The 14,477-nt window shown below is 34.3% G+C and overlaps 1 protein-coding gene across 4 annotated transcripts in view; it reads right to left on the minus strand.

Moving 5' to 3' along the window:
- Nucleotides 1–676: 676 nt before the first annotated feature.
- Nucleotides 677–14,477, minus strand: part of clip1a (CAP-GLY domain containing linker protein 1a) — a 50,827-nt gene continuing 37,026 nt past the window's right edge. For 3 of the 4 annotated variants that reach the window (XM_067406368.1, XM_067406366.1, XM_067406367.1), the window contains 14 exons: nucleotides 12,804–12,889; nucleotides 12,562–12,682; nucleotides 12,281–12,333; nucleotides 10,890–11,007; nucleotides 9,828–9,913; nucleotides 7,285–7,405; nucleotides 7,012–7,064; nucleotides 6,755–6,872; nucleotides 4,994–5,046; nucleotides 4,733–4,850; nucleotides 4,174–4,300; nucleotides 3,938–3,990; nucleotides 2,471–2,598; nucleotides 678–1,866 (listed from right to left, as the gene is read on the minus strand). In XM_067406368.1, the coding sequence (XP_067262469.1) occupies nucleotides 1,641–1,866; nucleotides 2,471–2,598; nucleotides 3,938–3,990; nucleotides 4,174–4,300; nucleotides 4,733–4,850; nucleotides 4,994–5,046; nucleotides 6,755–6,872; nucleotides 7,012–7,064; nucleotides 7,285–7,405; nucleotides 9,828–9,913; nucleotides 10,890–11,007; nucleotides 12,281–12,333; nucleotides 12,562–12,682; nucleotides 12,804–12,889 (1,461 nt within the window). In that variant the 3' untranslated portion in view covers nucleotides 678–1,640. Of the gene's footprint in view, nucleotides 1,867–2,470; nucleotides 2,599–3,937; nucleotides 3,991–4,173; nucleotides 4,301–4,732; nucleotides 4,851–4,993; nucleotides 5,047–6,754; nucleotides 6,873–7,011; nucleotides 7,065–7,284; nucleotides 7,406–9,827; nucleotides 9,914–10,889; nucleotides 11,008–12,280; nucleotides 12,334–12,561; nucleotides 12,683–12,803; nucleotides 12,890–14,477 lie in introns of all 4 variants that reach the window. The other variant, XM_067406369.1, reaches the window with a different exon arrangement.

Below are 14,477 nucleotides of genomic sequence, written 5' to 3' on the forward strand. Positions count from 1 at the left end.
TAAGAAGATTTCATTCGGATATACTTTTTACCTATTAAATAAATGTGGGACAGGACTTTGGATCATTGTTGTTTGCTATTGCTGATAATTTAAGTCTTTTTTCTAACGGTAAGATAATTCATATGCATCAATAAGTGGGATTTTTTTCATTAGTTTTTATTTTTTCTCAGAATTGCATGATATAATGTTGCAATTGCAAGTAATAAAGTCAGAATTGCAAGATAAAAATCTGTTCTGAGAAACTAAGTCTTTCCTCAGAATTGGACTTGATGTGTCACAATTCTGAGAAAATAAGTCAGAATTGGGAGAAAAGATTTTTTTTTTGTTTGTTTAATAATGTACCAGAAACAAGCTTCCATACAGTCAATGACTGAGTTATGGAAAAAAAAAATCTGTGTAATTGCTCAAAGATTTATATTATGAATTCTGAACTAGTTTATTATTAGTCAAATTTCCTTTTAACCTAAAAAACAGAAAATGTAATACATTAGTCTTTTGAATCTTTAGTTCTTTATAAAGAATAGAAAACCATTAGTGATTTAATATCAGCGATGTTGCTAAATGATATTCAGTATAATGTAAGTTAAAAAGAACACATTTCTGGTGTAGTGTCGACGAAGGGCTACTTGTTCTTCACTGAGTGGCCAGTGGGGTACATAAGAGAAAAAAAACCTTTGGGAAACGCATAGTTCACACTTATTTTATTTGAAAACAATGTTTATTGTGACTCACTGCTTCGTTTATCAGGTAGTTTCATTTTGAAAAACAATGTCTGGCTTGGAGAAGAGCCAAATAGCCCTAGATTTTCTACAGACAGTTCAGGATGCTCTTCAGGGCCATACACACTTTTTTTTTTGAGCAGCACATTAACATGAACATACAACACAACAAAGATTTTTTTTGCGCTTAAAAGATATTTTATGAAGTTTCTTTCGCCATTTGACCTTTATACAAATAAATGTCTCACAAACATCCTGTGAAACATATGCTGATTTTACTGAAAACAGTCCCCACTTCATTCATTCCAGATCTCCACAACTTGTAATAAAGTATCAAAAACAGTAAGATGATGGTTACTTTTCTTTTTCAATTCGTTTTGGGCAAATGTTTTCCTAACAGTCATCCTGAAAGATAAGTTGGTTGAAACAGACATATTTACTTCTTTTTGTTGAGAAATAATGAAATTTTCACAATCCTAGAATAATTTACTCTTTATATAACTACTTCTCTTACAGTATCCAAACTCTGTGACGTGTGAAAGGCTGATGAGACGCTGAGAAGTCAAGCCTCCCTTCCACTAGAGGTCAGCACTGAAGTTCAAAAATCTGAAACCAAAGACCTTTAAAGAGAACATTTCCTGGTTAACCACCTCTATCACCAGATAAAGAATGAGCATTCACTTCAAGGTACTTTAAAGGTACTCCTTCCTCTGAACAGTCATTCAGTGCAATAAAGGCAGGTAAAATTGCCACTGAGTAAACTACTGATGCTTGCTTTAAAGTGACTGAAAGGTTTAGGCTTATATGGTGGTAAACACACAAGTGAAAACCCACACAATCTCACGATAGTCTTTTGTGCACTGTTTGATTCAAGGCATAGTATTGCAAGTATAAATGCTGCGGGATCATGGTACCAACACCCTAGAAAGTTTGATCGTCATTGCAGGAATCTGTCCAGTGGCCAAAGACCTCACAGATGTCACAGTAAGGTCGCTCGTCGTTGGGACTGCCGTGGTAGGTGGTGTGCGGCGGGGAATCTAGCATCTGTTCCTGGGTGGGACAGTCTTCGGTGTCGTGTAGGTCGAAGCAGTCGCATATGTCACAGAAGAGACGGGGAGGGGGTTTCTTTTTAATCGGCTCAGCGTGACTAGGTAGAAAAGACAAAGTTCTTAGACATTATGTAACATATTAACAGCTTTTTAGCTGTGTAAAACAACATTTTATTTGCATATCAACAATAAAATAACACATGCACAAGGTGAAACATGGATAACCCAAGCTGAAATAATCCAACACTCTTTACATTCAGGAATACACCTCTATAAATTTATGTAAACACAATGACCTTTTTGTTTGAAGAACTAGTAACACCTTAGTTTAGGGTCCAATTCTCACTGTTAACTAGTTGCTTAATATTAGCATGTATATTAGTAGCATATTGTCTGTTTATTGGTACTTATAAAGCACATTTTAATGCCTTATTCTGCATTACCTTATTCTTAATCCTACCCAATACCTAAACTATTAATAAGCAGTGATTAGGAGTTTATTGAGGCAAAAGTGAGAATTGAAACTAAACTAAAGTGTGACCAAAGAACTACAAATACTTTAGGTAACTAAAGTCAACTAATATAAAACCAGTAAGTCTAATAATTAAGTTAACTGAAAATTTTGTTATGTTGAAGATTCAATGAAAATAAATGAGTGAGTCTTGGGATTGTATGCTGGGATTTAAATAAATAAAAAAGCACCTGTTAAGACGGTCCATTTCAGTTGCACCGTTTCCATTGAGCGCTGCTTCAGCCATTTTCTCTAGTTTCGATTTTAGGTCTTCGTTCTTCCGCTGCAGATCCACAATAACCGTGTTCAGGAATTCAACCTTCAAATCAATGTCAAAAAAATAAAATGACTTCAGAGCAGTGACAAATGTTTTCAAGTAGTTTGCAATGGACAACAAAAGTAACATGATTTTTGAGAATAACAATTTACAAGGTTCCTACACATTTTCCATTTCAAAAATCCATACATTTCCAGACCCAAACCTCGACCATATTTGGTTCATACAGCATTATATTTGGTATATAGTACAATCATCTGTGAATATTTTTATTGGTTTTCTCGAAGTGATAGCATGCACTGACATGATGAGAAGAAACCTAAAATGCTTTATAAACTGCCTATATTCACCTCTGACATCAGTCTGATAATGTAATCGTGGTTTGATGATGCACGTTCACCAGCCATCAAAGTACTGATTTAGATGATCATTTGCTCCTTTATCTGTTGCTGATTTGAGTAAACATTTGTGTAGTGAAGCTCAAAAGAGACTAAAGTTTTGCATAATGAAAATGTGAGCCTTGAATTCATTTTGTTGTGTTTGATTATTGATCTTTAAATGATCACGAAACTTTGCCATGAAATCACTCTGCTTGTGTGATCAATTTATTTTTTAGAAATTCTTCATTTTATATTTAAGAAAATAGGGGAAATAGTCTGGGAAAATTACTGAAATCAAATTCCATTCTATTTCAAACTGTATAGGAATCCTGAATATAATTGTGTAACTAATTCAGAATTAAGAAGTTTAGACAAAGTTAAGACAAAAATTGTGTCAAATAAAAAAAAAATAAAAATAAAGTTTTATTAAAAAACAAAAAAATCCCCACAAAATTGTATTGCTAATTCATAGGAACAACACTAACACTAATTGGTTGTCTAAGGCCCTGTGTACACCCAGTATTAAGAAGCATTTTGGTCAATCCAATCACAAATGGACGACGCTAAATACAGGTGTAAACGGGGTCTAAAATCTTCTAAGCTTGTCCACTTTCGATCACTTCCAGAGTGTCTATGTGGCTGAATGTGTTCAAACAGTTCAAATATGTAAATTGCGCAAGCTTATTTCGCCCACTAGATTGAAAGACCTTAAAAAGCCCATACATTTACCCACCCATAAACGCTCCCCTTGAAGAAATCAGGACAGAAGTGGTTGAAAGTGGACAAAAGAGACGGATTTATACGGGAAAGTGTCTCCCTGGTCTACTTGTGATCAGATCCACCAAAACGCATCTTAATACCAGGTGTAAACAGGGCCTGAACAATGCTCAGTCTGCCCTATCTGATGTTGTAGGTCAATGGGCCAAAAGAACAGTATGTCAATATAATAATGCCTTTCATGACTGGAGAAATAGAGCGTGAAGGGAAAAATCTCCACATACCTGATGCTCAGCATTCTCCTTTGCCTCCCTCAATGTTTTTGAGGCAGAATCATCTGGTTGGAATGTAAAACACACATACAAATCAGTTATGTAGATTAAACAAAATCTACAGTCTTACTGAATTCCTCTATGCAATTCAATTTCATTTTACATTTAACCCGTGATATTTATTTTTAACTGATTTAATAGAAACTTGCTGGTTTAAACCAACTATAAAATCATGTGTGGAGTGGTACCTGAGGCGTCATCCACCCTGCTGGTGATCTGAACGTCAGCTAGACTCCTCTCGAGACCCTTCAGTCGCTCCTGCAGCTGAGCATTCTCACTCTTGTGTGATTTCAGATTGGACCGCAGACTTGTTATCTGCTTGCAAAAACCACACACACACACACACACACAAAAATTTAGCAAAATTGAAATTTGCACATACACTAGGGCTGCACGATATATCGCATGAGATTGTCACGCGCATTTCGTCAGTAGAGCCGGTTCCCTGATTACCGCTAAATCGCCGCTAAATGCAGCGGCATTTAATAGACAGAGCCGTAGATCACTGAAAAGCCACGCAATATAGCGTTCATGTCGCAGATGAATCGCCTTCGATAATGAACGCGATATTGCGTGGCTTTTCAGTGATCTACGGCTCTGTCTATTAAATGCCGCTCCATTTGAAAGCAGGTGATGGAGATTTAACGGTAATCAGGGAACCGGCTTTACTGACGAAATGCGCGTGACAATCTCATGCAATATATCGTGCAGCCCTAACATACACACTCTAATCCAAAAGGATGTTACCTCATTTTTCAGAGAATCTAATTCTTTGTCCTTTTCTGAGATCAAGGCACTCTGTGTTTGGAGAGATTGCTGAAGTGCTGCTTTCTCCTTTTCTGTCTCTTTTGTTAAAGTGCTTTCCCTGTGCAGAAGACAGATTGTATGTGTGCATTCTGTATCCATTAATATGGGAGTGTAGGCTCAGAATGTCTATATTAAAACAACAATGCAAGGACTTCTATATAGTAGAGTCAAAATTGTGTTCAATTTCCTGTAGTTGCTTACCTCATTTTTATCTTCTTCAATTGACTGTTGAGGCTGTCACGCTCCTTTTCAAGCTGCATTAAGAGTGAATAGAATTTAATATTTATGCAAAATAGAAAAGCAAAATCCTTTAGTTTTTCAGCTTTTTTCAGCAAAAAAGAGCATATTTAGAAAGTCATAACTCTCATTTAAATGGCTAGAGTAAGTCTCAATCAATCAATTTAAGGAAAACAGTGGTCCATGTTTTTTGTTTTGTTTTTTGTTTTTTACTCAATTATAGTCTGATGTAGACAGACTTTTTAATTCCATAACTGTTTGCTGGCATGCTCTGAGGATAATCTGGTTACATTTTTGTGAAAATCAGGAGGAGGAGTTTGAAAAAGTAGGTTTTTCTGAAAATAAGAAGACAGATATGAATATATTGGCATTTGGTGGTGCTAGAGGTTTTGAGTTAGAGACTGTAAATTTGCTGTGGTTATTAGGGCTGGGTATTGACACAATTTTCACGATTCGATTCGATTTCTATTCACATGCTTTCGAATCGATTCGATTACGATTTGATTAAATATAGATTATTTTGTGAAATTTTCTAGAGGAAAAAAAAACTACACATGGGAGTCAGTTGGTACTACTATAATACTGGTTTAAATTAACTTATTTATATACAAACACTTAAATTACACTCAATGTTTTTTTATAACAAATAAAGTTTAGACTTACATAATCATATTTCTACTCCAATTCGTTTTTTTGAAATATAAACATTTAAATCGCGGCTGTCATAACTGATTTATTCAAACATGCATTAAATATTGAAGAACATTAAAAATTATAATGACTATATGTAACGTGCATAGCTATATTTATCAGAATGTTGCTTTCTACACTTTTCTGGCTGACTAATGAGTTTATGGTCACTCAATATGTTTTTCTGAGGTAAATGTGACGTTATGTGACATTGTTTACAAGCTGTTTTATTGACGTCTTTCCGAGGTTGAAACACTCATTGAGCGATTTCATGTGACATGATACGGATTTCAGTAAGTTGTACTGTATATTTTAACATACCTTCAGATGTTTATTCATGTTTATTTCACACAGTAACTGGTATTAAAGCAGAAGAGAGGATGTTCACATGCTTCTCTTTAACTGAGGTGCTAAAGCGATCTGTCACGCCACATTAAACAGCGCCAAAACAGTATTTATTTTTTGAATCTCATAATAAGACGGATTTGAAATCTGAGACTTTGCTTCATATCAAAAGTTTCAAAGATTATTGCGATTTATTGGATGGGAGGCGCTACATATTCTGCTCATTCATCAACTGAAAATAGACTCGACTAATCGATTCTTAGGATTTATGAATCGACATCGGTTCATAAAAATGAGAATAGATTAAAATCGAGAAATCAATTTTTACCCAGCCCTAGTGGTTATTGTTCAGATATCTTCTATCCGTGTACCAAATTTCATAACTTTCCTGCAAGTGGTTCTATGGGCTGCTATAGACTCAATTGTGGGAGAAGAAGGAAACTTACAATAACAAGCCTTGGCTTCTAATAATATCAATAATAAATCTGAACAAAAACAATATGGTTTCATGCTACACGCTCAGACCCCAAATAAGAAAATCATACAAATATAGTGTTCCACCACTTAAAGCCACCAAATTAATTTATTTTGGATGTTTAAATATGTTCTCAAACCAGTATAACCACAGTGTAATGTGTATCAATTCTACTCGACTATCATAAAAAATGATTATATAAACAGCCATAGTACCTCATTTCTCAAAGAGTCTAATTCTTTGTCCTTTTCTGAGATCAAGGCACTCTGTGTTTGGAGAGATTGCTGAAGTGCTGCTTTCTCCTTTTCTGATTCACTTGTTAAAGTGTTTTCCCTGTGCAGAAGACAGATTGTATGTGTGCATTCATTCATTTTTTTGTGGGTGCAGGTTCAGCTCATGTATAGATTAATTAATTGAACTAAGCCCCTCTATACATGACACTATTACAAATAAATCCTTTGTTGTTCCTTACCTCATTTTCATCTCCTTCAACTGATCATTGAGGTTGTCGCACTCCTTTTTGAGCTGCATTAAGAGTAAATAACATTTAGGGCTTTCAAATTTGCACATTAATCAATCATCGCAATAATTGCATTAAGCAATGCACAACATTGATCCATTTCATTTTTTAGAATTCAAAAATGACTGTCAAACAGTAGCATTAAAATCTACAAAGAATTGAATGACACTGAATACTTCTGTTAGACAAACTAAATAGATCGATTAAATTACACGGTTAACATACATTTAGTAGAATGTTGCTGTCTTTGTGGCTGCTGGCAAGTTCCATGGTTAACTTTTCCTTCTCATTTTTCAGATCATCCACTGCCTGGGTTTTTTCAGCAGCTGCTTGTTTTAACTCCTCACTGAAACAAAACCAGCATTTATTATTTCAACAACACAGACACACAAAACAGTGTGAAGGATTCTTACACCACTCGCTCTAAAAACAACTATAAATGAAAGCAGTTCTCAACTATTCTTTCTACTAACCTTTCTTAGAAAAGTAAGACTGTATTATTTGACATTGACACTATGTGACATCAATAAAAAAATGGTGTAAATATTTGACCTGATAACCAATTCCCACACTTTAGATCGAGCCAGATATTTTTGTAATGACGGCAGATTTTCAGCATGCCTAGGAGCGCCATCATTGGGGAACATAAACAGTGAGACGAATCAACACATTTCACGCAAATCAATTAATTTACGTAATCGACATAATCGTTTACATCGACGCATCATTCTAGCCCTTTATGTGTATGTATAAAAATAGAGATCGACCCATATACATCGATTTAACGATATTTTCCCCGATATTTAAGCATTTTACCATAATCGGATCTCGGTTTTGTAATATCGGATTTACTGATAAACGCTGCCATCTTGTGGGTGTTTTGAGAGTTGCACACAAGAGCGCCATTACAGCGCATCTGAGGGGAGACAAGACAACGGCATGCACAGGTAAAGTATACTTACCTGCTTTGCTGTAATTAGTAAACTTTATTTAACATAACAGCCATTAATGCAAAAATTAGATTTGTTACATAAATGCCGGAAATGTAGCTAGTTTATGCAGCTTATCTCTAAGAATAGAGACAAGCTCACAGAGTCACGTAAGATAATCCGTCATGTCCTGTCCCAATAAAGATGTAACTTTGCATGAATTAAATAATACAGCCATGAATGAGCACATGTTGGAAATAAAAGCGCTGAATTTAATTCTCTCTCTGTTGTCTATACTCATCATTAGTCTCGTGAAGGCGTCTGGATTTTGATCTTTACTCAGCGGGTTGATGCTCAGTCACCGCATGTAACTTTTAACAAGATTCACTTGTTTAAAACACCGTAATTATATAAGCATTTAATAAATATTAATTTGCTAATAAACATCCAAGTAAACACAACTCTATGGAAATTAATTATTTATTACCTCCGTGAGCAATCGCAGTTTAAGTATAGTTCTGTGTAAATGCATAGATAAACAGGGCTTTGTCAGCAGATATTTCATAATCTAGAACTACAAAAACATTATTAATAATTCTGATATAACATACCAGTTGGGAAATGCAATGAAATACGATGTTTTGTTTATTATATTCCAATATTCCAGAGAATATTATTCAGTTATTTAACATTATCCAGCAAATTATTCTTCACTCTTTCTCCTATTAAACAACTTATAAATCTACTAAAACTTTAGTTTAAAATGAAGTATTACTTTTCTGAAAAGTTGATATGAATTTATTTTCTCCATTTGAAAACAGACATTCTACATTTATTTTGCTTATTGTTAACATTAGTGTTGCTGCTGATGCTTTTATTTTATAAATTTTTTTAATTTTATAAATACAATTATTTTTGTAATATGAAGATTAAAATTATCATGAAAGACTACTAATTTTCAACTAAAACAGTTTAGTAACAATGCACTTTTTTATTTTTTGCAATTAAATTTATTGGTGTATAAATAAGATTTGTTCTGTTTTTAAAACAGCAGGAGCGCAACAAGATGCTAAGGCGGCATTTACTCAAAGCTGAACATTCTTCAACTCGAGGCAACCAGTAAAAAACGGAGAGCGCTCGAGCGTGAAAAAGACACTGAGTAAAAAACGTGGTTCTCCCATTGAGAACAAATGGGAAAGTACGCTAGCAGCTAGCTAGTTTACATTAAAATATATTTGAAGAATTAAATTATTATAATGGTTATAACTGGTTATTGAAATCTATAATCAAAGCATGGATGCCCTTTTCCTCCCTTAGTATTATACATGGTAAATAAAAAAAATAAAAAAATTGTAAATAATTAAGATAAACTGAGTGAAAACTGGTCATGAATATAAAAAATAATGATCAAAGATTGTTATTTCTGTTTATATAGCTACCATGGTTATATTTATGGTGATTTAGATATTATGCCCATTAGATATTTATGGTGAAAATAGAAGTAAATAAATACATTAATAAATTATATATAAACGACAAATAGAAACAACATTTCTAAAATCTTTGATTAAAAAAATAAATAAAAAAATAAACTAAAAAAATAAGTCTGGTGTCAATTAAAAATCTTCTTTTCATAAGAATCAACCTAAAAGTAAGGAGTGCTAGAGGAGTTCAAACCATCACAGTCCAAAAATATGCTTCCAAGATACTGGATTTTTAGCCATTGACAAAAACTGAGTTAATCTAGAGGGTAAATATCAAAGAAAAAATACTTTAAATTTCACAGTTCTCCAAACCAAACAAAGAACTGCAGTGTGGGTAAATGGTTAAGACACTCACATCTCTTTACTGAGGCAGCTGATCCTCTCACTGTTAGAAGTCAGATTCTCTTGATACTCTGAGTTCTGCTTCGTTAGATCATCCAGCTACGAAACGTACAGAGAAAACAGCTTAGAAATATTTTGGCAATTTTCTGATCATCAAAAAATATACATATCATAGGACAAAGACAACCTGAAGCAGACACTAACAAATTATGAATAATTCTGCACACATCCGAGGAGAGATTTACATAACGTTCTGCCATCTCATCTGTGGCATGTTGTCAGATACAGAGATATTATAGACTCGTACCCCAGAACGGAAATAGCACATAAACATTCTGCAGGTTTAAAAGCAGAAATGTGAAGGTTCATATTTTTGTAACACATTTACATGAATTATTCAGTAACACTGTGCTATTTGAGCAGTAAACATCTCTGAAAATCATCCTTGACTGTGTAGATTGATTAACTTCTGGTTGTGCTTTACAGACACAATTTCTCTGTGTGAATCTTTACCCATGTGAACAGTCTGTTGCTAGTTTCCTTACTTGTAGGGTTACTAGCTATACATGGTTGAATGACTGCACATACTGAATATTACTATACATTTAAGATTACCAACTTTTTATCATACTAGTCTCATGTAAACATGTATATTGGTTACATTTTGTGGCTATACTTTCAAAACCTTATTGATTTTTCATATTATAAATGATTATAAAATTATAAGGGATTTAGCCATGCATATCATTCTTTTTTTAATTCATTTGCTCTTGTAATCTTTTGTAATCTCTTTTCTTGTAAGCTCTTGTAAACTCATATACATTAAAAGAGGGAAGATTTCTGTTTCATTCTGACTTTAATTTATCCCAGTTCAATGCTTCAACTGGTAATGCAATTTTCAATGCGCCACAATATATTTTCTGTGATGATCGACAGCATATGTTTTAAGCATATATTTCTCATGAAACTTTTTCAACAGGTCAATAATATGGTACAACAGACATATAATTTACAACTTAATCATAACTGTATAACTTTTTAACTTCAATTAAATTTTAGTCACTGAAGATTTTACCTTATTTCTCAGAGAGTCTAATTCTTTGCCCTTTTCTGAGATCAAGGCACTCTGTGTTTGGAGAGACTGTTGATGTGCTTCTTTCTCCTTTTCAGATTCACTTCTCAAAGTGCTTTCCCTGTTTAATGTGTGCATTTTGCATTCAATGGGGAAAAAAAATAACCATAGTCATCATTTCAGTTTCCTTTGTCAATAAAAACAAAAATAAGTTTAGTAGAATGTTTACACGGCCACTGTCCATAGAATAAAAAGCATGCAGTGACCAGGGGAAGCTAAGTTTTCAGATTTCAAATCATAGATGAATGAGATTGCTATTGCATGACTTCAAAAGACTTGCACAGTTACTATATTCCTACTTATATAGGGATACAGTTCACAAGTCACACACTCTTAAAATAAAAGGTTCTTGATTGGCATCAATGGTTCCATGAAGAACATTTAACATCCACGGAACCTTTCCACACAAAAAGTTCTTTATAGTGGAATAAAGTTTCTTTAGATTATTGAATTTGTTATTCACACATTTTGGAACTTTTCGGAACATTTATTTTCAAGAGTGTATTATTATTATTATGGTGCTCAAAAGTTCCTGTTTCATTGTATGGAAAAGAGCAGCTTGTCTGCTAAACATCCCCTTCTGTATTGTGCACAAAAACAAAACAAAACAAAAAATAAAACACACACACACACAAGTTTGATACGAGGGTAGATGATGACAATCCCATTATGCCATTTGAGGGTGTAGGGCAGAGACTGACTGGGATGAAAATAAACACTTGTCAGGTCTATAAAGTGCTATAATAAATTGCTATAGTGCTATAAAGTAGAATAAGAAAGTGCCTCAATTATGCTTTTTCAGATTTTACCTTTCATGCAGTGTGTAAACTAGCTGTTTGTGAATGTAAAAGATCTGCAAAGTTTCAATGGTCAAAGTGAGAGGATAGTAGGAGAGATCAGCTAAAACATTAAAGGGTCAGTTCACCCAAAAATAAAAAATTCTGTGAATAAAAGCCTAAATTAAATCTGTTCTTCATATAAAGTGATTGAGTCTCTCGAGAAAATTTGGACTAAACCGCTCAATTCATATGGATTCGTTTTACGATCTCTTTAATGAACTTTTTGAAGCATCAAAGTGGTAGTTGCGTTGCTGTCAATGGAGGGACAGAAAGCTCTCCAATTATATTAAAAAGATCTTCATTTGTGTTCTGAAGATGAACGAAAGTCTTAACGGTTTGGAACAACATGAGGGTAAGTTAATGATGCCAGAATTTTTATTTTTGGATGAACTATCCCTTTAATCTATCCTCACTGTCACACAATTGGGCCAACAAACTTTCTCTTGCTTATACATACAGTAATCATGGCTTTGACAAATAGGAAAAAATCCTTACCTCATTTTCATCTCCTTCAACTGATCGTTGAGACTGTCACACTCCTTTTTGAGCTGCATTAAAATGACAGCAAAGAGAATTCATGTACTTTTCACAAAATAGCACAATATAGTACATATTCAAATTACTGTTAGGTTAGGTAATAATTTGAATAAACATATTTAGCCAACAAACTACAAAGTTTACAATAAATTTACATTATTTTATTTATGGGATTATATTAAGTATTTCCTGGTGCAATATAAACAAGTAAAATATTACATGTCTTTTGGTTAACATACATTTAGTATAATGTTACTGTCTTTGTGGCTGCTGGCAAGTTCCATGGTTAACTTTTCCTTCTCATTTTTCAGATCATCCACTGCCTGGGTTTTTACAGTGACTTCTTGTTTTAACTCCTCACTGAAACACAACCAGAATGTTTACTCAACAGAGCCACACAAACTTGTTAGGGTAATTATAAATTACTCAAACTACACAATTTCAACTGATAAAGAATTGGGTAAATTGTTAAGACACTCACATCTCTTTACTGAGGCTGCTGATCTTCTGACCGCCAGAAGTCAGATTCTCTTGATACTCTGAGTTCTGCTTCGTTAGAGCATCCAGCTACAAAACGTACAGAGAAAACAATGAGCAACTTGAAGCAAGCACTAGTAAATATCAATAATTCTGCAAACATCTGAGGATAAATGTATGCATTATATTCTGTTGTCACATCTGTGGCATGATGTCAATTAACACCAAAAAATAATATTGACTCAGAAAAAACAAAAAAACAAAATACAGTTTATCACAAGGCTCCTAATTTTCTTCTGGAGGTTTACATGCATTCAAGTTCAAAAAGACACTTTAAAGGGGTGATTATGATTTCACTTTTTTAACTTTAGTTAGTGTGTAATGTTGCTGCTTGATCATAAACAACATCTGCAAAGTTATGATGCATAAAGTTCAATGCAAAGGGAGATATTTTCTTTTAAGGAATTCGCTGTTTAAGGACTACAACAAACGGCTGGTAGGGACTACAACGAACTTCCTCCCTGGTTAGTGACATCACTAACTCTAAAATGTACTTAAACCCTGCCCCTGGGAACACACAACAAAGTGGGTGGGGCCATGTTGGGCTGCTTTAGAGAAGAGGAAGAGTTGTTGTAGTAGAATGTTGTTGACATGCCGTCATTTTACACCGGACTGCTTCACAAACGAGGGTCAATTCATCGCTGGATTTGCACAAAAGATTAACATGACGACACATGCTAGTGGATGAGTTGATTCAACTCCACAGCAACTACATCAATTTATCCACTAACCATTTAGAAACGTCCTAAAAGTTGTAAGTTCTTCCTAAGTCTCTCCATCAGTGTCGACTCCAGTTTGAACAATGTAAGGCTGAACGCCAACACTGACAATCCTCATTTTGGCTGCGTGAGATTCTCCAGCTTTGTTGTTGCTGAGCAACTAAAGCGTGAGCTGTTAAAGCTCCGCCCTCTTCTGGAAAGGGGGCCGGGAGCAGCAGCTCATTTGCATTTAAAGGGACACACACAAACGGCATGTTTTTGCTCACACCCAAATAGGGGCAAATTTGACAAGCTATAATAAATGATCTGTGGCGTATTTTGAGCTGAAACTTCATAGACACATTCTGGGCACACCAGAGACTTATATTACATCTTGTGAAAGGGGCATAATAGGTGCCCTTTAAATTTCCTCAGTGTCTGAAAAGGGTTCGATAAAGGATTTGTTTTCTCTAACGTTATTATGTATTATTTGTTTCAGGAAATTCAGAATAGGTTCTTTTTATTTTGGGAGACAATAACTCATAACATTCATTTGCACTTTGACCCTTGGAACTTTGGAGACTTTTACATTTACAAACAGCTATATTACACACTGCATAAAAGGTAATATTTAAAAAAAAAAAACAACAACATTGGGGCACTTTCAAAATTTTAAAAAGTATATTGATGCAAGGCATTGCAAAGGATTTAAAAACAAATATGCAGCTCATATTTGAAGGAAGTAAACTCCATACTTGAATTATTCATGTTATTTGAACTGCAGAGTTGTATAAATTGTGTTTTTTCCCAGTGGGCTGTAAACAGTACTAGTAGTACTGTTAGTAACAGCACGTTCCCTTATTTGTGGTGCCACATCACAAGAATTGTTGCATGTTCTGACATGGTGTCTAGACTCTGAC

The sequence above is a fragment of the Chanodichthys erythropterus genome, chromosome 13 (genome assembly GCF_024489055.1).
Source record: "Chanodichthys erythropterus isolate Z2021 chromosome 13, ASM2448905v1, whole genome shotgun sequence".
Lineage (NCBI taxonomy): Eukaryota > Metazoa > Chordata > Actinopteri > Cypriniformes > Xenocyprididae > Chanodichthys > Chanodichthys erythropterus.